The 24,339-nt window shown below is 41.6% G+C and overlaps 2 protein-coding genes across 4 annotated transcripts in view; one reads left to right on the forward strand and one right to left on the reverse strand.

Annotated features, from left to right (window-relative positions):
• sfxn4 (sideroflexin 4) overlaps positions 1-5,814 on the forward strand; it is a 20,161-nt gene extending 14,347 nt beyond the window's left edge. The window contains exons 6-14 of the mRNA XM_055919509.1: positions 351-376; positions 574-627; positions 2,260-2,322; positions 2,427-2,495; positions 2,819-2,909; positions 4,729-4,844; positions 4,941-5,026; positions 5,267-5,384; positions 5,482-5,814. Of these exons, the coding sequence (XP_055775484.1) occupies positions 351-376; positions 574-627; positions 2,260-2,322; positions 2,427-2,495; positions 2,819-2,909; positions 4,729-4,844; positions 4,941-5,026; positions 5,267-5,384; positions 5,482-5,559 (701 nt within the window). The 3' untranslated portion in view covers positions 5,560-5,814. The remainder of the gene's footprint in view (positions 1-350; positions 377-573; positions 628-2,259; positions 2,323-2,426; positions 2,496-2,818; positions 2,910-4,728; positions 4,845-4,940; positions 5,027-5,266; positions 5,385-5,481) is intronic.
• dennd10 (DENN domain containing 10) lies at positions 5,755-24,330 on the reverse strand. 3 transcript variants are annotated; one of them, XM_055919496.1, is made up of 10 exons: positions 24,247-24,330; positions 11,463-11,532; positions 11,024-11,220; positions 10,836-10,915; positions 10,590-10,738; positions 10,324-10,435; positions 10,037-10,137; positions 9,533-9,640; positions 9,262-9,356; positions 5,755-9,034 (listed from the first exon to the last, which is right to left on the reverse strand). In XM_055919496.1, the coding sequence occupies exons 2-10, from the start codon at positions 11,506-11,508 to the stop codon at positions 8,867-8,869; spliced, it is 1,056 nt and encodes a 351-aa protein (XP_055775471.1). In that variant the 5' UTR covers positions 11,509-11,532; positions 24,247-24,330; the 3' UTR covers positions 5,755-8,866. The 3 variants fall into 3 exon arrangements, with proteins under 3 accessions (XP_055775471.1, XP_055775455.1, XP_055775465.1); XM_055919480.1 differs by lacking the exon at positions 24,247-24,330 and adding an exon at positions 23,605-23,895; XM_055919490.1 differs by lacking the exon at positions 24,247-24,330 and adding an exon at positions 23,831-23,888.
• Between the last annotated feature and the right edge of the window lie 9 nt (positions 24,331-24,339).

Genomic DNA, 24,339 nt, shown 5'->3' on the forward strand with positions numbered 1-24,339 from the left:
TCAAAAGCCAGTCTTAGAAATCCCAGACCTAGGGCAACAAACATGGGTAACATTGTGGGAGGCAGCCTGTCTGTCTAGAGCAGGGTCTCCAGTCCGGTTCCTGGAGGGCTACCCTCTTGTAGGTTTTTGCTCCAACCCCAGTTGTAACTAACCTGGTTCATCTTATCAACCAGCTAATTATTAGAATCAGCTGTGCTAGATTAGGGTTGGAGTGAACCTACAGGATGGTACTTCTCCAGGAACAGGGTTGGAGAGCCCTGGTCGAGAGAGACTAGCTTTTGACAGAAAATAACAACGGCAACAAAATCATGATATCTTTTAACGGCATCTTTCATTTAATTTATTTTTAGCATTTTTACCAATATCAGGCCCTTTGGTAAGTGTTTTACATTTTATTTCATGGTGTATCACTTTTTACTCTAAATTGTTAGTACAAAAATGTTAATAATCACTCAAACTCCCATAGCAATTGCAGCTGGTGTATTTCAATTTCATGGTTATTTCAAATTAATTGATATAATCTTGTATTCACCACACTGTAGTGATTGATTAACACACTTCATTTTCCTTCAGGTTGTTGCCAGCTTTTTGCCACACAGTGGAGTCAAACCGGCTATATTCTGGCAGGTAAGGGACTTGCAGATGATCACATTAACTAAATATAATTATAACCAAGTACCAGTGGAGGTTCCTCAGAGGAGGAAGGGGAGGACCATCCTCTTCACTGAAATAATTTATTAAAACACTGTTTTGCAATGAAGGTCTAAAGTTGACTTAACAGCACTCTGGGTATATTGACTTCAATACAAAACCTAGGAGGCTTATGGTTCTTACCCCCTTCCATAGACTTACACAGTAATTATGACAAGTTCCGGAGGACGTCCTCCAACCTATCAGTGCTCTTGCAGCATGAACTGACATTTTGTCCACAATCAACGGAACAGAGAATGAATGTAGTACTGAAAGCATAAGCTACAGCTAGCTAGCACTGTAGTGCATAAAATGTGGTGAGTAGTTGACTCAAAGAAAGACAATAGTTGAACAGTTTTGAACAAATTCATTTCTTTAAACATTTTGAAATAAACCGGCGGAGGAAGAAATGGCATAAATAGGAAAGCATACCAGTTTCATTTGACCAGGATGTTGACAACTGTGCCATACAGATTGCAAAATAGTTGGGAAGAGGTTTTTGATGCACCGATTCCATGGTACAGGGTGTATGAGTTGATTATATAAAACACTGCTAAATTTAAGACTTCATGCTTGGCATCTAAAATTATTGTACAGAATTCTTGCCACCAACAAAATTTGGAATATTTGGGCTGTACAATCATCGCAGCTCTGCAGATTTTGTTGTGAGGATACAGAATCAATAGACCATTTGTTTTGGTATTGCCCTCAAGTAGCCTGTTTCTGGTTTCAGGTTCAGGAATGGTTGAAAATGCATAAGATTGATCTAAAATTGACCCTAGAAATAGTACTGTTGGGAAATTTGGAGAGACCAGGTCAGTCAATTACTAATACTCTTAGTAAAACTATTTATACACATATACACACACTCTCATTCTCGGATGGTTGAGGGGCAGCTCTTGGGGAACTGTGGGGGGGAGGGGGGGGGGGGGTCTTAGAGGGCTGGTCGCCTGGTGGTTGGAAACTTGGGGCGGTGGCTGATGGGTCGCTGGTTCGGGTCCCTGTTTTTTGACCTTGTGGGAGATGTGCCCTTGAGCAGGATGTTGACCATGGTTGCTTCTGTGGGTCGCTCTGGATGAGAGTCTGTTAGATGACCGCTGATTCTTTTGAAAAACGTTTCTTAAATGGAAGCATACGGGGATAAACATATCTGAATTTGTCCAATAGAAACTCGTTTGCAACTGTTGGACTAATGATTACACCCTAGATCAGCTAGATGCAGGCAAGAGTGTGCAAGGCGGTTTTGAACGTGTCACTGTCTGTCACCTTGATTATTCAAATGTTTCTCAACCTGTGCACCTACGTTGTAAACTTTCATTCATAGGCTAGGTTGTTGCAAGCTCATGATAGGTATAGGGGAAAATGTGAGTATCCTGTAGTAGCCTAAACCTATTGACGTTACATTAAACTGGGTAAATGGAATATGATTGACAGTCATCCAATATGCTGTAATAGAAAAAGGCCATGCTCATTAAAAAATTAAACATTGTACTCCCTCATCTTAAACGTCACCGACCGCCACTGCCTGGTACTCAATATTGTTCACTAATGAGATAAATATTTCTGTAGTTTTTGCTTCAGAGTTACAGCGCTGGATTCAATCATGCAAACAGAAACGCATCTTCTGACAAGGTAAATAGTAAAGAAATGACCTTATTTTCGCCCAATTATGTCATCCCACCCGGCTCTGTTTTCTACTTGTGTTTCATATGCGTATCATGTATTTTCTCCATCAGGGGATTAAGACCTCTCTGAAGCAGGGTCTGTTGATTGTCGGATCAGTTGCATATGCAACATGTGCAGGGGTGAGTATCACTACTGGGGAAAAATGTTATGTATTTGGTTAATGAATTACTTGTAGAAGAGTAGATTGGGGCGGCAGGTAGCCTAGTGGCTAGAGCGTTGGGCCAGTAACCGAAAGGTTGCTAGATCGAATCCCTGAGCTGACAAGGTAAAAATGTTGTTTTGCCCCCGAGCAAGACAGTTAACCCGCCTGTTCCTAGGCCGTCATTGTAAATAAGAATTTGTTCTTAACTGACTTTCCTAGTTAAATAATAAAAAAATGATGGCTGTCAGAGGCTGTTTGATCATTAAGATGACACCAGGTTTGACTTTACCTGTGTTTCAGGCAATTCCTCAAATAGTCATACAGCGACTTAGCATGAGCAGCCCAGCTGTCCAGATGTTTTTTAGGTCCGTATTACCAATTCCCCTCTCAGGTAAGTGCAAAGAATTTGAAAAACCTATTTCTCACTTGAAAAGTGCACTGAAAGTAAGTGATCTGGGTGCACCTCAGCCATGCTGAGGTCCTAAACGATATCATAACCGCCATCGATAAGAGACAATACTGTGCGGCCGTATTCATCGACCTGGCCAAGGCTTTCAAATCTGTCAATCACCACATTCTTATCGGCAGACTCAACAGCCTTGGTTTCTCAAATGACTGCCTCGCCTGGTTCACCAACTACTTCTCAGACAGAGTTCAGTGTGTCAAATTGGAGGGCCTGTTGTCCGGACCTCTGGCAGTCTCTATGGGGGTGCCACAGGGTTCAATTTTCGGGCCTACTCTTTTCTCTGTATACATCAATGATGTCGCTCTTGCTGCTGGTGATTCTCTGATCCACCTCTACGCAGATGACACCATTCTGTATACCTCTGGCCCTTCTTTGGACACTGTGTTAACTAACCTCCATACGAGCTTCAATGTCATACAACTCTCCTTCCGTGGCCTCCAACTGCTCTTAAAGTGCACCGATCGCTGCCCGTACCTGCCTGCCCGTCTAGCATCACTACTCTGGACGGTTCTGACTTAGAATATGTGGACAACTACAAATACCTAGGTGTCTGGTTAGATTGTAAACTCTCCTTCCAGACTCACATTAAGCATCTCCAATCCAAAATTGAATCTAGAATCGGCTTCCTATTTCGCAACAAAGCATCCCTCACTCATGCTGCCGAACATACCCTTGTAAAACTGACTATCCTACCGATCCTTGACTTCGGCGATGTCATTTACAAAATAGCCTCCAACACTCTACTAAGCAAATTGGATGCAGTCTTTTACAGTGCCATCCGTTTTATCACCAAAGCCCCATATACTACCCACCACTGCAACCTGTATGCTCTCGTTGGCTGGCCCTCTCTTCGTATTCGTTGCCAAACCCACTGGCTCCAGGTCATCTATTAGTCTTTGCTAGGTAAAGCCCCGCCTTATCTCAGCTCACTGGTCACCATAGCAGCACCCACCCGTAGCATGCGCTCCAGCAGGTATATTTCACTGGTCACCCCCAAAGCCTATTCCTCATTTGGCTGCCTTTCCTTCCAGTTCTCTGCTGCCAATGACTGGAACAAATTGCAAAAATCGCTGAAGCTGGAGACTCATATCTCCCTCTCTAACTTTAATCACCAGCTGTCAGAGCAGCTCACAGATCACTGCACCTGTACATAGCCCATCTGTAAATAGCCCATCCAACTACCACATCCCCATACTGTTATTTTTTTGCTCCTTTGCACCCCAGTATCTCTACTTGCACATTCATCTTCTGCACATCTATCACTCCAATGTTTGATTGCTAAATTGTAATTATTTCGCTAACTATGGCCTATTTATTGCCTTACCTCCCTTTTATCTATCTTCATTTGCACACACTGTATATAGACTTTTCTATTGTGTTGTTGACTGTATGTTTGTTTATTTCATGTGTAACTCTGTGTTGTTTGTGTCGCACTGCTTGGCTTTATCTTGGCCAGGTCACGGTTGTAAATGAGAACTTCTTCTCAACTGGCCTACCTGGTGAAATAAATCAAATCTGGGACATCAGGGTACCGTTACAAAGAATGATCACAATACCAATTTTAGATGAACGTTGTTACCATTTCTATCCGGAATCAGTGCCCCACTGTGACTCTGATTGTGTCTTATGAACAAAGTACTTGTTGATAGGTTTATTGATCAAAGGGTGTTTGTTACTGACGCCCTTATCCACATTTATGGATAGGGTGGTGTTCCTTTTCTCAGATCTGTGCTTAATCCCATAGCCTCCCTGGCCTATTTCAATGTGATCATTGTCAGAAGTGAGGAGTCCGAGAATGGAATCCAGGTGTTTGATTCCAATGGGAATTCTGTTGGAATCTCTCAGGCAGCTGGAGCAAAGGTGAGAGGAAACAGTTGCTGAAGTAAAATAAAATGGCATCAGCAGACTCTTTTTAATATACCTTTGCTAATGATCGCTGACATGTTTCCTGGTTAGGCTGTGAGGGAGACTGCTCTCTCCAGAGCTGCTCTGTTAGGCACTACGGCTGCTGTTCCTAATCTTCTTATTTTCCTCTTGCAAAAGTAAGTCACTCGTCTTGTGCTGGGGCTGTATTTCCCACTATGATCTATTCAAGTCTTTGAGTATATAAGGTTAGCTAATCTGTTTTATAAATAGTTGGTGACACAGCTTTGCTAATATTGCCTATGATATGACTAATACAATATGTGCTTTAATCCAGCAAACATTTAGCTTGAATTCAGAAACATTCTTTACCGAAAGCTATGAACAAATGGACCCAATCTTTTTTTCTGTCATTTCAGGGCAAGGTTTCTGCAAAGGAGCCCCCTGCTGGTGGCTCCTATACGTCACATCAGCACTGCGATCGTCCTGGGCCTGATGATCCCAGTGTCCTTCAGTCTCTATCCACAGCTTGGAACGGTAGGACTTAAGATACGTTACATTAATACTGTATTTGCTGTGCGCTTCTCAAAACCCAATCATACTGCAACTCAACATTTTATTCTCTGTTTTACAGATCAAAAAGGAAAAGCTGGAAAAAGAATTAGAGACTGCAGCAGTAAGTGGTGAACTATTCTACCACAGGGGGCTCTGAGGCACCAGCAAACAAGTTCTGCAGACTGCAATGTGGAAGCAGGAGCACCAAATCCGTGTGACTTCATTGACTGGGCAGCACGAGAAGTAACCTTTACAGCCGATGGATGCAGTTTATGGAATATTCAGTGTTGCTTCATACACTAGGATGACGAATTCAGTCATAATTAATTACAAATTGATCAAGGACAGAGTCCATGTTTTGATTCAGTTTAATAGCTGCAACTTTTATTAAAAATTAACAATGCACTGCAAAGGAATTGTAACCATGAGTTTGTATAGCAAACAATGCCCTTCCTCGTACAGCTATTCACGTTTTCAAGTTTAGTGATTTGGTTTGTCAGCTTGATCTTACAAAAGCAAATCATATTACTCTCCATTATTTTTGTTAAATTGATATAAAAAAAATCTTGATGGCACAGATACTTACATGTATTTTTAGAACAAATAGGATATTACAGAAATGTAAAATAGATTAGTTGAATCTCCTAAAACTAGATGAGGACATAGTGCACACAACGTTAGTGTCTCATTTAATCTATTCAGGCACAAAGACAAGCCTTTGAGAACAAGGGTAGAATTGCCTAAGAAGTAAAACAATAAATTACATTGTTTTCAAAATATCAATAAAAATGTCATATTGCAGTAACAAATAGGTATGCAATATCATTTGACATGATCATATATAAAACAAAAAAAATTGCTCCAGTAACGAACAATAGCTGACAGCTTTCCAGGGAGAACAGATATCCGTTATGCCTCCACCCTTGGCAATCGCTCTACTGCTTATCAAACTGAGGACACAAGGTTAGGAAAATGTTATCTGTTCTCCCTCTCATCTGACCAACACCCAAACATATGAGAAATTCCTTATATTGCATTATCCAAAGATATTAGTTCAATTTTGGCACTTTATTAATGAATAAGAATCGCCAACACATTAAGATAACTGATAAAAATTATTTAAAATAAAACTACATATTTCTCATATTTGCCATGCATCTCTTTAATTCTGAAATCTAAGAGGATAAATCATGGTTCTTGAGACCTCAAATTATTCTGTTAAGTCTTAAAATAAACTATTGGATTGCTGAACTCTGTAATGCTAGGGCTACGTGATTTATTAGACAGTTTAAGACACTGCGGTGTTTATATTCCCAGCCAATACATTCTGCACCTGGGGAACAAGACAACCATGTTCTCACTTGTTCATATAACAGTAAGACAAAGTAACTACAACCAAATACTTACCTCGTCAGTGTTCAATGGATTAGCCCTATTTCACACATTGCCCATAGCACCATTATTTAATGTATTTGCTGTTATTGTATTGTTGTCAAGACAATACTTTACAATAAAGAACATGTATATCAATAATTTTTTCTGTCACAGAAAATGACAAGTAGGCTTTAAGTATTAAGAGTCAGGAATGCAATAGTGTGTGATTACATAACACCTGAGTGCTTCCCATTCACCTTAACCATTAAAATGTCACCGTGGCATATTTGTGGTTAATATGAGAACAAAATGTATGAAATTTGGCCACTCAAACTAAGCTGCAATACAACAACTGAATTTGATGAAATTGACATCAAACAGCTATAGCAGGTTATACTAGTTGTGTAGTATAAAAGTACATTTTTGCATTTTGGCTACTGTTGTCCCCACAAACCAAATCAAAACCTTGTTGAATGCAAGTGCACGGTTCTTTCTTACTGCAACAGTGCATTTGGAAAGTATTCAGACCCCTTGACTTTTTCCACGTTTTATGTTACAGCCTTACTCTAAAAGTGTCAAATAAATGTTCCTCAGTCTACACACAATACCCCATAAAGACAAAGCCAAAACAGGTTTTTATTTTTTTTTGCTAATTTATTACAAATAAAAAGCAGAAATACCTTATATAAATAAGTATTCAGACCCTTTGCTATGAGACTCGGAATTGAGCTCAATTGCATCCTGTTGTTTCCATTGATCATCCTTGAGATGTTTCTACAAATTGATTGGAGTCCATCTGTGGTAAATTCAATTGATTGGACATGAGTTGGTAAGGCACACACCTGTCTATAAGGTCCCATATTTGACAGTGCATTGTCAGAGGATAAACCAAGCCACGAGGTCGAAGGAATTGTCCATAGAGCTCCGAGACAAGATTTTGTTGAGGCACAGATCTGGGGAAGGGTACCAAAAAATGTCTGCAGCATTGAAGGTCCCCAAGAACACAGTGGCCTCAATCGTTCTTAAAGGGAAGACGTTTGGAACCACCAAGACTCTTCCTAGAACTGTACGCCCGGCCAAACTGAGCAATCGTGAGAAGGGCATTGGTCAGGGAGATGACCAAGAACCCGATGGTCACTCAGAGAGCTCCAGAGTTCCTCTGTGGAGATGGAAGAACCTTCCAGAAGGACCACCAGCTCTTCAGCACTCCACCAATCAGGCCTTTATGGTAGAGTGGCCAGACGAAAGCCACTCCTAAGTAAAAGGCACATGACAGCCTACTTGGAGTTTCCCCAAAAGGCACCTACAGTCTCTTAGGCCATGAAAAACAAGATTCTCTGGTCTGATGAAACCAAGAACTCTTTGGCCTGAATGCAAAGCGTCATGTCTGGAGGAAACCTGGTACCATCCCTACGGTGAAGCATGGTGGTGGCAGCATCATGCTGTGGCGATGTTTTTCTGAGGCGGGGACTGTGAGACAAGTCAGGATCAAGGGAAAGATGAACGGAGCAAAGTACAGAGAGAACCTTGATGAAAACCTGATCCAGAGTGCGCAGGACCTCAGACTGGGGTGAATGTTCACCTTTCAACAGGACAATGACCCTAGGCACACAGCCAAGCCAATGCAGAAGTGACTTCGGGACAAGTCACTGAATGTCCTGGAGTGGCCCAGTCAGAGCCCGGTCTTAAACCCGATTGAACATCTCTGGAGAGACCTGAAAATAGCTGTGTAGTGACACACCCCATCCAACCTGACAGAGCTTGAGAGGATCTGCAGAGAAGAATGGGAGAAACTCCCCAAATACAGGTGCCAAGCTTGTAGCGTCATACCCAAGAAGACGCGAGGCTGTAATCGCTGCTAAAGTACTGAGTAAAGGGTCTGAATACTTATGTAAATGTGATATCAGTTTTTGATTTTTAATACATAAACTATATAATCAATTTTTGAATAAGGCTGTAACGCAACAAAATGTGGAAAAAGTCAAGGAGTCTGAATACTTTCCGAATGCACTGTATGTATAATTACATAGATGAATGCCCATGCTAATATTCAGAGTGACCTCACACCAGATGATGTAGGAGGTCAAGGGTCATATCTTGAGGAGCTGCTCTGCAGCTGCCAAGTGGAACAAGAAGTTCTCGGTAGCAGGCGGGAAGTGACGCTGCTTTATGGTCTCCAGGGTGATTTTAGAGTTCTCACAGTCCTCAGCTAAGGACGCCAGGTTAGCAAGGATCTCCCTCGTCTTTATGGAAATGTCCTGGAAACAGGTTGAATTTCAGTCATCATAGCAAACAGACAGCTATTTTTTTTTTTTTAGATTGTGCTAAATACCTGAATACTTATGTATTACATTTCTATAAGACTTCATTACATGTATAATCTCAAATTGTATAAAATACTAAGTCTTTGAATAGACATCCCAAACATTATCTCTGAGCACAGATGGACAAATGGAAAGGATGTCATGTAATGCTTTCAACTCACCTTGATAACCTGCCCATCGGTTCTATCAGCATCCTCTGCAGACTGGACAATGACGAGGCCAATGTCTTTGTGCAACTTCCCCATAGCCATGGCCTCTGGTAGTGTGGTAGAGACGTCATGGTGTTTAAGAAATGGTGGATGCTTGCATTGGAATAATGAGGTAAGACTTGGTAGCAAAGTTTATCTTCAGTTTATTATTATTTTTTTTTTTAAACATTCTTCACTTTGTCTTCTACACTCATAGGAAGAATATACTAATTGTGACACCCACCTTTGGCACTCTGGGATACGGTAATCTCAGTATCTGGTAGGTTTACATACACATCAAACAAGTCAGATCTGTTGCTCACTTGTGGGTCAACAAATCCTGCGACATATCCTGCAGAGACAGTGAGCATATGGGTGAATGCAGATGGTGGGTACTCAAACTGAACACTAGGTTGAAAATCTCCAAGGAACATATTTCTTTATGAACAACATGCATGTAAATTAATTCAATGCAAGTCAATTATTGCATGAGTCTTCCTGTATATGTCAGTGAAGAACTGACTGTTGGGACACACTGTTGGGGTATCTGTCCAATATTTGGGTTGTGTTCATTAGGACATGCAAAGAAAAACATTTAAAATGTTTTGCAACAGAAAATTAACATACTATTGGACAGGTACAGGAAGTCCCTCCCTTAGTCCATTTTCTTCTCTTTGGTGTTTAATGTACACACCCAAGTCTGAATCAGTTTGTTGTAATGTGGATCTAATGATCCAGACATCCTCACCAGTGCATGTCCTGAGATTCTCCAGCTCGCTGTCAGTCAGATGGACATAAGGGTGCAGAATGGACCAGTCTTTCCTGTGCCATGTCAGAGCTGGAAGAGCTCTGGGGGAGGGGAATACAATTAAATCATACATTTAATGTTCTTTCAGAAAATGTTATTGTTATCCACTTCTACAATGAAGTATATTGAATATTATAAATTTCCATCGTTTTTGGCCCACCGTAATGTAACAATTATGATTGTCAAAGCTCAAACCATAACTGCATTTTCTCATTTGCCTTAGTCACCTTGTGAACTCCAACAGTGCTTCAATCCGAGGGTGATGGACCACAATCCTCTTCTTTAGCATAAGTGCTGTGTATAGGATGATGGTCTCCATCCCAAACTGGGACACCACATCTGAAACAGTAATCACAAGATAGTCTACCTAATCCTGGCAATCAAATGGTATCAGCTTCTTTGCATGCCATTAAGAAGTCTTGACAGTGTCAAGCACCTTGTATCAACAATCATTTCCTTATACTGTAATAACTGTTTTAAGTACACGTTTTACCTTTCACTGAGCCTGCTAAGTACGCCTTCCTAACATCGTAGTCCTTGATGAGAAAGGAGCCATTCTCATCACTCTGGCAGATGCCTTTGGTGAGGACTGCAATGTAACCCTCCATCATTTTCACTGGGCTCCCATGTTTGATGTACATCCTGAATGATAAAATACACATGAAGAAATACAGTTTTGGGGAAGTATTAAATTAGCAGACACTTAGCCATGGGGATGCATTAGTGCAGTATGTTGTACCTGCATAGTACTCGACTGAATGCTGCATACTTCTCAGGGTTGAAGTCCTTTGCTGTGACAACTAATGAAAAATGTGTGACCTAAAGAGAGAGAAATATGAGCAATATAATAGAACGTATCATCATTAGGCCTTCAACACCTTTGTTACGTTTTTTTCAATGAATGGAGAATTTCTAAACTAACGGTACCTTCTTTAGGGCGGTGGGTTCCTGTACCTCTACAGTGGATATGTAGTACCAGGTACGGCAGAACTGGCCGAACACAAAGGTGTTCAGGACCTGGCTGTCCTGTGTGAGACAGCACTTACTGAGCAGGACCTCCCGGAGCTCAGCACTGACTGAGGGATAGCACCACACCCACAAGGTGTCTGCATTCACGTCTTTCTCTGTGTGGGGGAAGAATGGGAGTATACTATGTCATATTACTTTCACAACTCATTATTACAAATATTACCAGTATATATTTAAATTAAATTGGAACTGTTCAAGATTTACAGGAAGTCAAATACTTGATCACATTGATATCATGTGGTGACAGTCAAAGTCAAACAGGAGAACACTTGGCATGCGTCAACCAGCAGGATAACATAATTACAACAAGGGAATGATATTCGGTGTCTTGCCTTACCAATTAATCCAATGCTTAGCATGAGCTGAGTTTCTGGTGACGCCATCTCCCATTACAATTCAGTCGTAAACTGTGGGAGTTGACAATTAGGGACTCATGATAGCTTGTCTTAGGACAAGGAAGCAACACTTTCACCAAACAAGCAGGCCGAAGTAATATTGGTTTTATATTGGATATTCGGCTTTCTCTAGTCAATAGCTATTGAACCAAGCATGTGAATGACTATGAAGATGGTACAGTATATTCTGAATCAGGTGGATGGAGAAAAATCTGAAATTTCTATTTTTAAAAAGATGTGGGTTCCTCCCCCGATTCATAATATATCGTTTTCATAGTCATGGCACGCTTTGTCTAAGAGCTATTGAAGATTTTAATAAGGTTTCAAACAAAAGAAAGAAAGGTGTGGATTTTTCTCCATCCACCCGATTCAGAATATACCATCTTCATAGACCTTGCAAGCTTGTAGTCCTAAAATCCAGAAATAAGTTACCTCTGGTTCGTTCAGCCATCCCTATGGGAAAAATGTATGGGGAAAGAAATGGGTTTTGGAATAAAAGCCGAAAAAAAGGTCTGCAGTTATACAGGCCTAAGGCGTCAGAATGCTTCAGTTCGGCTGGCGGCTAGCTGAAGTCCGCTAAGCGAAACTGAACGAATGTGCTCGCATACTCCCTTAAAATACCTTCGCTTGAAAAACAAGAAAGAAGCGGCAATAATACTCTTTGTCCAATTTGAGACGCTGTAGCCTCAAAATAGTCCTAATTAATCTAAAACAACAAGAAATTTGTCAAATGTTGACGTTTTTGCCAAAGAGATCTTAGTCGTGCAATTTTACATCTAACTAGATGCTTGGTGAAGTATTTTTCAATTAAAAAATGTGCATGGCCTCCCAAGTGGCGCAACATTCTAAGGCACTGCATCGCAGTGCTAGAGGTGTCACTACAGACCGAGGTTCGATCCCGGGCTGTATCACAACCGGCCTGGATCGGGAGTCCCATAGGGCGGCACACAATTGGCCCAGCGTCGTCCGGGTTAGGGGAGGGTTTGGCTGGGGGGGGATTTTACTTGGCTCATCGCTCTCTAGTGACTCCTTTTGGCAGGCTGGGCGCCTGCAGACTGACCTCGGTCGTCAGTTGAACAGTGTTTCCTCCGACACATTAGTGCGGCTGGCTTTTGGGTTAAGCAGGCGGGTGTTAAGAAGTGCAGTTTGGCGGGTCATGTTTCAGGGGACGCATGACTCCACCTTCGCCTCCCGAGCCCGTTGGGGAGTTGCAGCGATGAGTCAAGATCGAAATTGGTGGAGAAAAATAGGGTAAAATAATTTAAAAAAAATGTATATATATATATATATATACACACTTTTTTTTAAAACGTGCATGAAAATGAGTCGTCTCTCATTGAATGACAACAAATATTTTATTGAAGAATCCCTGGTATTGACCAATCACTGATGAAGGGGCGTAGACATTGGCTCTGAACTTCTGCCTTCCTCCAGAAAAAAATGTGTGTGCCCGAATAGCCGAAAAAACCCTCAACAAAGTCCAATACGTCACAAAATGTTGTCATAATATACGCACGTACTCTTCCAAACTGTTTTGGCTGGGAAGCATGCGAACGCCTTTGGGAGATCTTCTAGGTTTTGTTCTTTGAGATAATAGCAGTGAGTTAACATGACCTTTATGAATTATGAAGCCTTTGTGATTTTTTTATTTTTATTATTAGTATTATCACCTACATTCTTAAAGATTCACAAAAAGTTATGTTAGCTGATGAAGATTTTCTCACAGAACAAAACGTATAAGATCTCCTAAGCCTGTGTTTACCACAGACCTTATTTTCGTCATTTATCCAAAAACACTACAAAAGCTCCATTAATTTTCCTCATAGGCCTTGTCCAACGAACCATGGAGGAGTTAGTGCATACAAAAAGACACCATTACTATTTCTATAATCATGACATGCTTGGTTCAATAGATATTGATGAGAGAAAACCGAATCTCCATTGAATATCCCTTATAAAACAATTTACCTTTGTAAGGAGCAGGGGTGTATTCATTATGTATTGCAACGAAAACTGTTTACTGTTTAACCCTCCTGTTGTGTTCGTTTCATGTTAATTAATTATGTGTTCGCAGTCCAAAATGACCGCCCCATTTATAGCTGATTTATGAATCCATATTAATACATATTATCACCTAATGTTGTGTTAGATCATTTTATCAACTTAAGTTCTTGTGAACATTACAAGTTTTGAACTTCTATTTGCTATTTATTGTCTGTAGGCCTCATTGACCGGAGCTCATACAACTTGTTTTTGAGTAAAAAAAGCATAATGTATGGACTATTTTGACTATAACAAATACTCAGATGAAACATATTGTGCTATTTATCACAGACTAATTTCTCCTCTAATGCATCTTCACTGTCAGTTTCCTGGCCTCTCTCCTCCTCACAAGTATCATGATCAAAGATATAATCAAGAGCCTCACATACAGTATATCGTTTGGTCATTGTGCTGCCACAAAATGAACCTTATGACAATCAGATTAAATTAACTACATTTTTCAAAGAGAAAACTTGTAAATCGGTCCAATTCGACCGGAACACAGCAAGAGGTTTAAGAACCAAACAAAGCAAAACGGTGAGAGAACTTCCTGAATTTGTCCAATAGAAACTCTCGTTTTCGTTGCAAAATGTTTGAAGATTTGTTTATATACACTACCGTTCAAAAGTTTGCGATCACAGAAATGTCCTTGTTTTTGAAAGAAACTCATTTTTTGATCAGAAATACTGATTTTTTGATCAGTCCATAAAATTGATCAGAAATACAGTGTAGACATTGTTAATGTTGTAAATGACTATTGTAGCTGGAAACGACTATTTTCTAATGGAATATCTATATAGGCGTACAGAGGCCCATTATCAGCAACCATCACTCCTGTGTTCCAATGGCACATTGTGTTAGCTATTCCAAGTGTATCATTTTAAAAGGCTAATTGATCATTAGAAAACCCTTTTGCAATTATGTTAGCACAGCTGAAAACTGTTATGCTGATTAAAGAAGAAATAAAAAAGTCTGTCTTTAGACAAGTTGAGTATCTGGAGCGTCAGCATTTGTGAGTTCGATTACAGGCTCAAAATGGCCAGAAACAAAGAACTTTCTTCTGAAACTCAGTCTATTCTTGTTCTGAGAAATGAAGGCTATTCCATGCGAGGAATTGCCAAGAAACTGAAGATCTGGTACAACCCTGTGTACTACTCCCTTTATAGAACAGCGCAAACTGTCTCTAACCAGAATAGAAAGTGGAGTGGGAGGCCCCGGGGCACAAGAGGACAAGTACATTAGAGTGTTTAGTTTGAGAAACGGACGCCTCACAAGTCCTCAACTGGCAGCTTCATTAAATAGTACCCGCAAAACACCAGTCTCAACGTCAACAGTGAAGAAGCGACTCCGAGATGCTGGCCTTCTAGGCAGAGTTCCTTTGTCCAGTGTCTGTGTTCTTTTGCCCATCTTAATATTTTTATTGGCCAGTCTGAGATATGGCTTTTTCTTTGCAACTCTGCCTAGAAGGCCAGCATCCTGGAGTCGCCTCTTCACTGTTGACGTTGAGACTGGTGTTTTGCGAGTACTATTGATAACAAGATCACCAAAGTATGTTGTATCGGACATTTCAGGAACATTCCCAGCTAATGAGAAACCATTCATGGTATGTGATTTAATATGAGAATGAACAAGATCTAACAGCAACCTTGGGGGTTATGTATGGGCGCCAATGGCAGATTGAGAGATTTTTTACATCCGATGAACAAGAAAGAGAGCAAAATCTCTGATAAAACATTTTCACTAACTATATCAAATTAAGAGATTATACTATCCGAGTTTTTCCTCCACTCCTCAACATTAGCATGTGCAACAGTGGAATCAGCAGTTTGACTATAATAAAAATTCCCTGTTGAAACGGATAAAAATAGTGGCATCATGCCACAGTTGGACCAGATAATGCTAAGATTGCAATGCTGTTATGTAAATTAGGCAACGGACAATAATTTGTTAATTTTACCCCAAAAAGTACAAATCAGTCAATCACACAGTGGATGTATTTGAATTCAGACATGCATTGGGAGCATACTTATATGGAGAGGCAGGTAGTCTGGTGGTTAGGAGCATTGGGCAGTAACCAAAAGTTTGCTGGATCGAATTCCCAAGCAGACGAAGGGGGGAAAAAATCAGTCGTTCTGCATTCTCTCAACCGGCTTCATGAGGTACTCACCTAGAATGCATTTCAATTAACAGGTGTGCCTTCTTAAAAGTTAATTTGTGGAATTTATTTCCTTCTTAATGAGTTTGAGCCAATCAGTTGTGTTGTGACATGGTAGGGGTGGTATACAGAAGATAGCCCTATTTGGTCAAATATGGCAAGAACAGCTCAAATAAACAAAGAGAAACAACAATCCATCATTACTTTAAAACATGAAGGTCTGTCAATCTGGAAAATCTCAAGAACTTTGAAAGTTTCTTCAAGTGCAGTCGCAAAAACCATCAAGCGCTATGATGAAACTGGCTCTCATGTGGACCGCCACAGGAGAGGAAGACGCAGAGTTACCTCTGCTGCAGAGGATAAGTTCAGTAGAGTTACCAGCCTCAGAAATTGCAGCAAAAATAAATGCTTCAAAGAGTTCAAGTAACAGACACATCTCAACATCAACTGTTCAGAGGAGACTGCAGAAATTCGAACACGAAGGCCTGATTCACGCAAAGAAACCACTACTAAAGGGCACCAATAGGAAAGAAGGGACTTGCTTGGGCCAAGAAACACGAGCAATGGACATTAGACCGGTGGAAATCTGTCCTTTGGTCTGATGGGTCCAAATTTTTGATTTTTCGTTCCAACTGCCGTGTCTTTGAGAGACACAGAATAGGGGAACGGATAATCTCCGCATGTGTGGTTCCCACCTTGAAGCGTGGAGGAGGTGTGATGGTGTGGGTGTGCTTTGCTGGTGACACTGATTTATTTAGAATTAAAGGCACACATCAAATGTTTTGTCAAATACACTTGTTTAACAGATGTTATTGCGGGTGTAGCGAAATGCTTGTGTTTCTAGCTCCAACAGTGTCACAGTAATATCTAACAATTTACAACAATACACAAAACCTAAAATTAAAATAACAGAATTAAGGAATATATAAATATTAGGATGAGCAATGTCGGAGTGGCATAGACTAAATACAGTAGAATAGAATACAGTATGTACATATGAGATGAGTAAAGCAAAAAATATGTAAAACATTAAAGTGGCCAGTGATTTCAAGTCTATTTTTTTCAATTTTACCTTTATTTAACTAGGCAAGTCAGTTAAGAACAAATTCTTATTTTCAATGACGGCCTAGGAACAGAGGGTGAGGGGGCAGAACGACAGATTTGTACCTTGTCAGCTCGGGGATTTGAACTTGCAACCTTTCGGTTACTAGCCTAACACTCTAACCACTAGGCTACCCGTATGTATATGGGGCAGCAGCCTCAAAGGTGCAGGGTTATGTCACCGGGCGGAAGCCGCCTAGTGATGGCTATTTAACAGTCAGATGGCCTTGAGATATAAGCTGTATTTTAGTCTCTTGGTCCCAGCTTTGATGCACCTGTACTGACCTCACCTTCTGGATGATAGTGAATGAACAGGCAGTGGCTCGGGTGGTTGTTGTCCTCGATGATGATATTTTTGGCATTCATGTGACCTAGGGTACTATAGGTGTCCTGGAGGGCAGGTAGTTTGCCCCCAGTGATACATTGGACAGACCGTACCACCCTCTGCAGAGCCCTGCGGTTGCGGGTGGTGCATTTGCTGTACCAGGAGGTGATACAGCCCGACGGGATGCTCTAGATTGTGCATCTGTAAAAGTCTGTGAGGGTTTTAGGTGCCAAGCCAAATTTCTTCAGCCTCCTGAGGTTGAAGAGGCGCTGTTGGTCAGTGATGTGTACACCAAGGAACTTGGAAGCTTTCCACCTGCTCCAATGGGTCCAGTCAATGTGGATAGGGACGTGCTCCCTCTACTGTTTCCTGATGTCCACGATTAGCTACTTTGTTTTGTTGACATTGAGTGAGGTTATTTTCTTGGCACCACACTCCCAGAGCCTTCACCTCCTCTCTGTAGGCTGTCTTGTCATTGTTGGTAATCAGGCTTACTATTGTTGTGTCGTCTGCAAACTTGATGATTGACTTGAAGGCGTGCGTGGCCACGCAGTCATGGGTGCACAGGGAGTACAGGAGGGGGCTGAGCACACACCCTTGTGGGGCCCCTATGTTAAGGATCAGCGAAGTAGAGGTCTTGTTTCCTACCTTCACCACCTGGGGGCGGCACGTCAGGAAGTCCAGGACCCAGTTGCACATGGCGGGGTTTAGGCCCAGGGCCCCGAGCTTAATGATGAGCTTGGAGGGTACTATGGGGTTGTATGCTGAGCTATAGTCAATGAACAGCATTCTTACGTAAGTATTCCTCTTGTCCAGATGGGATAGGGTAGTGAGCAGTGCGATGGCGACTGCATCGTCTGTGGATCTACTGGGGCGGTAAGCAAATTGAAGTGGGTCTAGGGTGTCAGGTAAGGTAGATGTGATATGATCCTTAACTAGCTTCTCAAAGCACTTCATGATGACAGAAGTGAGTGCTACGGGGCGATAGTCATTTAGTTCAGTTACCTTTGCTTTCTTGGGTACAGGAACAATGGTGGACATCTTGAACCAAGTGGGGACAGCAGACTGGGATAGGGAGAGATTGAATATGTCTGTAAACACTCCAGCCAGCTGATCTGCTCATGCTCTGAGGATGCGGCTAAGGATACCGTCTGGGATGGCAGCCTCGCAAGTGTTAACATGCTTAAATGTCTTACTCACGTCGACCATGGAGAAGGAGAGCCCACAGTCCTTGGTTGGGAGTCGCGTCGGTTGCACTGTGTTATCTTCAAAGCGGGCGAAGGTGTTTGGCTTGTCCGTAAGAAAGACGTCGGTGTCCGCGACGTGGCTGGTTTTCCCTTTGTAGTCCGTGATTGTCTGTAGAGCCTGCCACATACGTCTCGTATCTGAGCCATTGAATTGTGACTCCACTTTGTCTCTATACTAACGTTTTGCCTGTTTGATTGCCTTACGGATGGAATAACTACACTGTTTGTTTTTGGCCAAATTCCCAGTCACCTTGCCATGGTTAAATGCGGTGGTTTGCACTTTCAATTTTGCACGAATGCTGCCATCTATCCACGGTTTCTGGTTAGGGTAGGTTTTAAAAAGTCACAGTGGGTACAACATCTCCTATACACTTTCTGATAAACTCAGTCACCGTATCCGTGTATTTGTCGATGTTATTCTCAGAGCTACCCGGAAAACATATCCCAGTCCGCGTGGTCAAAACAATCTTAAAGCGTGGATTCCGATTGGTCAGACCAGTGTTGAATAGTCATTAGCACAGGTACTTCCTGTTTGAGTTAATGCCTATAGGAAGAGGGGAGCTAAATGGAGTCATGATCAGATTTGCCGAAGGGAGGGCGGGGGATGGCCTTGTAGGCATTTTGAAGAGCTGAGTAGCAAGTGCTGCAGTCAATGTGTTGGTAAAACTTCGCTAGCGTTTTCCTCAAATTTGCTTTGTTAAAATCCCCAGCTACAATAAATACGGCCTCAGGATACAGTTGAAGTCAGAAGTTTACATACACTTACGTTAGAGCCGGGGAAGAGAAGTAGCCCGTGCCTTGCTGAAAACATCCAGGAGGTCGTGGTACTCTGTGGGGACGGTAGAGAAATCTGAGACTTGACTCAAGCCCTGAGGAGGCTGTCTCGGGGAAGGCTGCGCTGCTTCGAGGCAATGGGAATGGCAAAACAGACTACAACCCAGGATTGAACTTGTGGTCTAGTCAATAATGTGGTTGTGTTTCGTAAACCAAGAAAATCCCAAAACAACTGGAACATGGGGAGACTCAATGAGGAGCAGCTGTATTGCCTCACTGTGATTTCCTGAAACCCGTAGATTAACAGGAACAGTGCTGTGGGTAACTCTACCAATGGAGCGTCAGTCCAGTGTTCTAGCGTCCATGGAAACAGAGGGAAGTTGAGTGGGAATACCTAATTCAGAAATTAGAGTAGCATCCATAAACCTCTTATCTGCCCCAGAGTCCCCGAAGAGATTTAGACTGGTCTCCCCACAGCAGTATAACAAAGGAGGGAGTACGGTTATTAGGATTAAGAAGTTTCCCGGTCTGGCTCACCAGAGTACTTTTGCCTACCATAGAGATACAGTTGAAGTCAGAAGTTTACATACACTTACATGGAATCATTAAAACACGTTTTTCAACCACTCCCCAAATTTCTTGTTAACAAACTATAGTTTTGGCAAGTCGGTTAGGACATCTACTTTGTGCATGACACAAGTAATTTTTCCAACAATTGTTTAGACAGATTATTTCACTTATTCACTGTATCACAATTCCAGTGGGTCAGAAGTTTACATACAATAAGTTGACTGTGCCTTTAAACAGCTTGGAACATTCCTGAAAATGTCATGGCTTTAGAAGATTCTGATAGGCTAAGTGACATCATTTGAGTCAATTGGAGGTGTACCTGTGGATGTATTTCAAGGCCTACCTTCAAACTCAGTGCCTCTGCTTGACATCATGGGAAAATCAAAAGAAATCAGCCAAGACCTCAGAACAAAAATTGTAGACCTCCACAAGTCTGGTTCATCCTTGGGAGCAATTTCCAAATGCCTGAAGGTACGACGTTCATCTGTACAAACGATAGTACGCAAGTATAAACACTATGGGACCACGCAGCCGTCATACCACTCAGGAAGGAGACGCATTCTGTCTCCTAGAGATGAATGTACTTTGGTGCGAAAAGTGCAAATCAATCTCAGAACAACAGCAAAGGACCTTTTGAAGATGCTGTCGGAAACAGGAACAAAAGTATCTATACCCATAGTAAAACGAGTCCTATATCAACATTACCTGAAAGGGCACTCAGAAAGGAAGAAGCCACTGCTCCAAAACCGCCATAAAAAAGCCAGACTACGGTTTGCAACTGCACATGGGGACAACAAATGTACTTTTTGGAGAAATGTCCTCTGGTCTGATGAAACAAAAATAGAACTGTTTGGCCATAATGACCATTGTTATGTTTGTAGGAAAAAGGGGGGGGCTTGCAAGCCGAAAAACACCATCCCAACCGTGAAGCACTGGGGTGGCAGCATCATGTTGTGGGGGTGTTTTGCTGCAGGAGGGACTGGTGCACTTCACAAAATAGATGGCATCATGAGGAAGGGAAATGTATGTGCATATATTGAAGCAACAGCTCTAGACATCAGTCAGGAAGTTAAAGCTTGGTCGCAATTGGTCGCAAATTGGTCTTCCAAATGGACAATAACCAAGCATACTTCCAAAGTTGTGGCAAAATGGCTTAAGGACGAAGTCAAGGTATTGGAGTGGTCATCACAAAGCTCTGACCTCAATCCCATAGAAAATTTGTGGGCAGAACTGAAAAAGCGTATGCGAGCAAGGAGGCCTACAAACCTGACTCAGTTACACTAGCTCTGTCAGGAGGAATGGGCCAAAATTCACCCAACTTATTGTGGGAAGCTTGTGGAAGGCTACCCGAAACGTTTGACCCAAGTTAAACAACTGAATTGAGTGCATGTAATCTTCTGACCCACTGGGTATGTGATGAAAAAAATAAAAGCTGAAATAAATCATTCTCTCCACTATTATTCTGACATTTCACATTATTAAAATAAAGTGGTGATCCTAACTGACCTAAGACAGGGAATTTCTACTAGGATTAAATGTCAGGAATTGTGAAAAACTGAATTTAAATGTATTTGGCTAAGGTGTATGTAAACTTCCGACTTCAACTGTATTTGGTTTCCAGTTTGGATAAAGTTCAGTGAAGTTCTTTGAGGGCCATCGGTGTATCGGCTTGAGGGGGAATATGCACGGCTGTGACTATAACCGAAGAGAATTCTCTTGGGAGGTAATACGGTCGGCATTTGATTGAGGTATTCTAGGTCGGGTGAACAAAAGGACAAGAGTTTCTGTATGTTATCAAAATCACACCATGAGTGGTTAATCATGATACATATGCCTTTCTTCTTCCCAGAGAGTTATTTTTTTAATTTATTTTTATCCCCTTTTCTCCCCAATTTTCGTGGTATCCAATCGCTAGTAATTACTATCTTGTCTCATCGCTACAACTCCCGTACGGGCTCGGAAGAGAAGAAGGTCGAAAGCCACGCGTCCTCCGAAGCACAACCCAACCAAGCCGCACTGCTTCTTAACACAGCGCGCCTCCAACCCGGAAGCCAGCCGCTCCAATGTGTCGGAGGAAACACCGTGCACCTGGCCCCCTTGGTTAGCGCGCACTGTGCCCGGCCCGCCACACGAGTCGCTGGAGCGCGATGAGACAAGGATATCCCTACCGGCCAAACCCTCCCTAACCTGGACGACGCTAGCCCAATTGTGCGTCGCCCCACGGAACTCCCGGTCGCGGCCGGCTGCGACAGAGCCTGGGCGCGAACCCAGAGACTCTGGTGGCGCAGCTAGCACTGCGATGCAGTGCCCTAGACCACTGCGCCACCCGGGAGGCCTTCCCAGAGAGTTCTTTAATTCCTGTCTGCGCGATATACCGAGAACCCAGCTGGCTGTATGGACGAAGACAATATATCCCGAGAGAGCCATGTTTCCGTGAAACAGAGTATGTTACAATCCCTGATGTCTCTCTGGAAGGAGATTCTCACCCTAAGCTTGTCTACTTTATTATCCGGAAACTGAACATTAGCTAGTAATATACTCGGAAGCGGTGGATGGTGTGCGCACCTCCTGAGTCGGACTAGAAGTCCACTCCCAATACCTCTTCTCCGCCGGTGCTGTTTTGGATCAGCCTCTGGAATCAGTTAAATTGCGCTGGGGGTACGAACAAAGCATCCAATTCGGGAAAGTCGTAATGCAGGTGAGTTACCGCCGCTCTGATACCTGAAAGTTATTTCCGTATGTAATAACACAAAAAAACGTATGAACTAATAATGTAAGAAATAACACACAAAAAGCAAAATACTGCAAAGTTGCTTAGGAGCTAAAAGCAGAGCTGCCCTATTTTTTGGTGCCATCGTGCCAACCAGCATGGCTACCACAGCATTCTGCAGCGATACGCAATCTTATCTGGTTTTCACTTAGTGGGACTATCATTTGTTTTTCAACAGGACAATGACCCAACACACCTCCAGGCTGTGTAATGGCTATTTGACCAAGTCGGGGAGTGATGGAGCGCTGCATCAGATGACCTGGCCTCCACAATCACCCGACCTCAAACCAATTGAGATGGTTTGGGATTAGTTGGACTGCAGAGTGAAAGAAAAGCAGCCAATAAGTGCTGAGCATATGTGAAAACTCCTTCAAGACTGTTGGAAAAGCATTGCAGGTGAAGCTGGTTGTGAGAATGCCAGGAATACTTTATCGAATCTAAAATATATTTTTGTTAAAACACATTTTTTGTTACTACATGATTCCATATGTGTTATTTCATAGTTTATGTCTTCACTATTATTCTACAATGTAGAAAACAGTATAAATAAAGAATAATCCTTGAATGAGTAGGTGTCCAAAGTTGACTGGTACTGTAAGTATGCCCCCAATGCAATTCTGAATTCAAGTACATCCACAGATTTCAACTGATTTTTTACTTTACTTTGTCAAATGAACTAGCTAATTGTCTTTTGTTGAATTTATATAACCTTCCAACGCCTTATCTAGTCCAATTGTGTCATGTTTTCACGATTTGCAACCTTTTGCATCAGCTTCAATGCGGAACCTTTATTTTGAAGGCGAACAACCTATTCAACTCTTGTCGCTCACGCTAATGATGTTCACAACACACTGGTCTTTTCCCCGGTACCAACGGATTGTCGTGGCAACCTAACATTCACTCCACCAATATGTGGAGTCGACAAACCCAGCTAAGGTTATGCCTACATAAACCAGCCACAATGAATGATTAGCTACAATAACTTCGACTGCCATAACATTTGAAATGAGAAGTTATGTAGCTACAGTTTGCAGAATACACTTATGCGCGTAACTATAGCTACAATACTAGGAAACAAAGTTAATGAAAGTACAATTACCGTGTGTATGGTCCAGATCTGCAATTATGATAGTGCAGAGTGAGCAAATCTATAACATTTATAAATAATTAGCTAACAGTGACGCTTTCAAAAAGCAAAGTCTATCAAAATATATTCCTACTTCCTGATATTGGTTCTTCTTCTTCGGTTGCTTTACGAATAGAAGTAGATGATAAAATTACCTTTGAAGAAAAGCCTGAAAAAGTCTGTCTTTTTTTACACTTACTTTTTTTGGAGTATAAAGAAAGAAACAAGCACAAATGCAGACTTTTTCGTCGTTTAGGATTAATCTCTTTGGTGCCACCTGCTGTGTTGGCGGTATTACTGTATCGTCACTATAGAAATACTATATTAGAACAGTTAATTCCTCTTATCTTCTCATAGAAAAAAAGATGTAATTTACCACCAATCAATGTATCACAAATTTCCTTTTTTTGTTTATGTTGTGCTCATATTTAAATGTCACATTAAATGTCAGGTCATGTTTTCATCTCAAATGCTTGCAAACCAAATTAATGTTTATTAAATATTGAATTTATATTTATTTGTTTAATTCTTTACGGCAACGTCATGAAAAAAAATCAAATGAAATTGTAATACATTTTCCTCAATCAATATACATACGTTTAATAATTTACTTACATTACAGCCTTTCTATCTGATGTACGTCTCTTCTGTTACATACGGGAACCTTTGTCGTCACTGATGTGGGCCGTTCACGTGGTTCAATCCTTT

This window comes from Salvelinus fontinalis, chromosome 1 (genome assembly GCF_029448725.1).
Source record: "Salvelinus fontinalis isolate EN_2023a chromosome 1, ASM2944872v1, whole genome shotgun sequence".
Lineage (NCBI taxonomy): Eukaryota > Metazoa > Chordata > Actinopteri > Salmoniformes > Salmonidae > Salvelinus > Salvelinus fontinalis.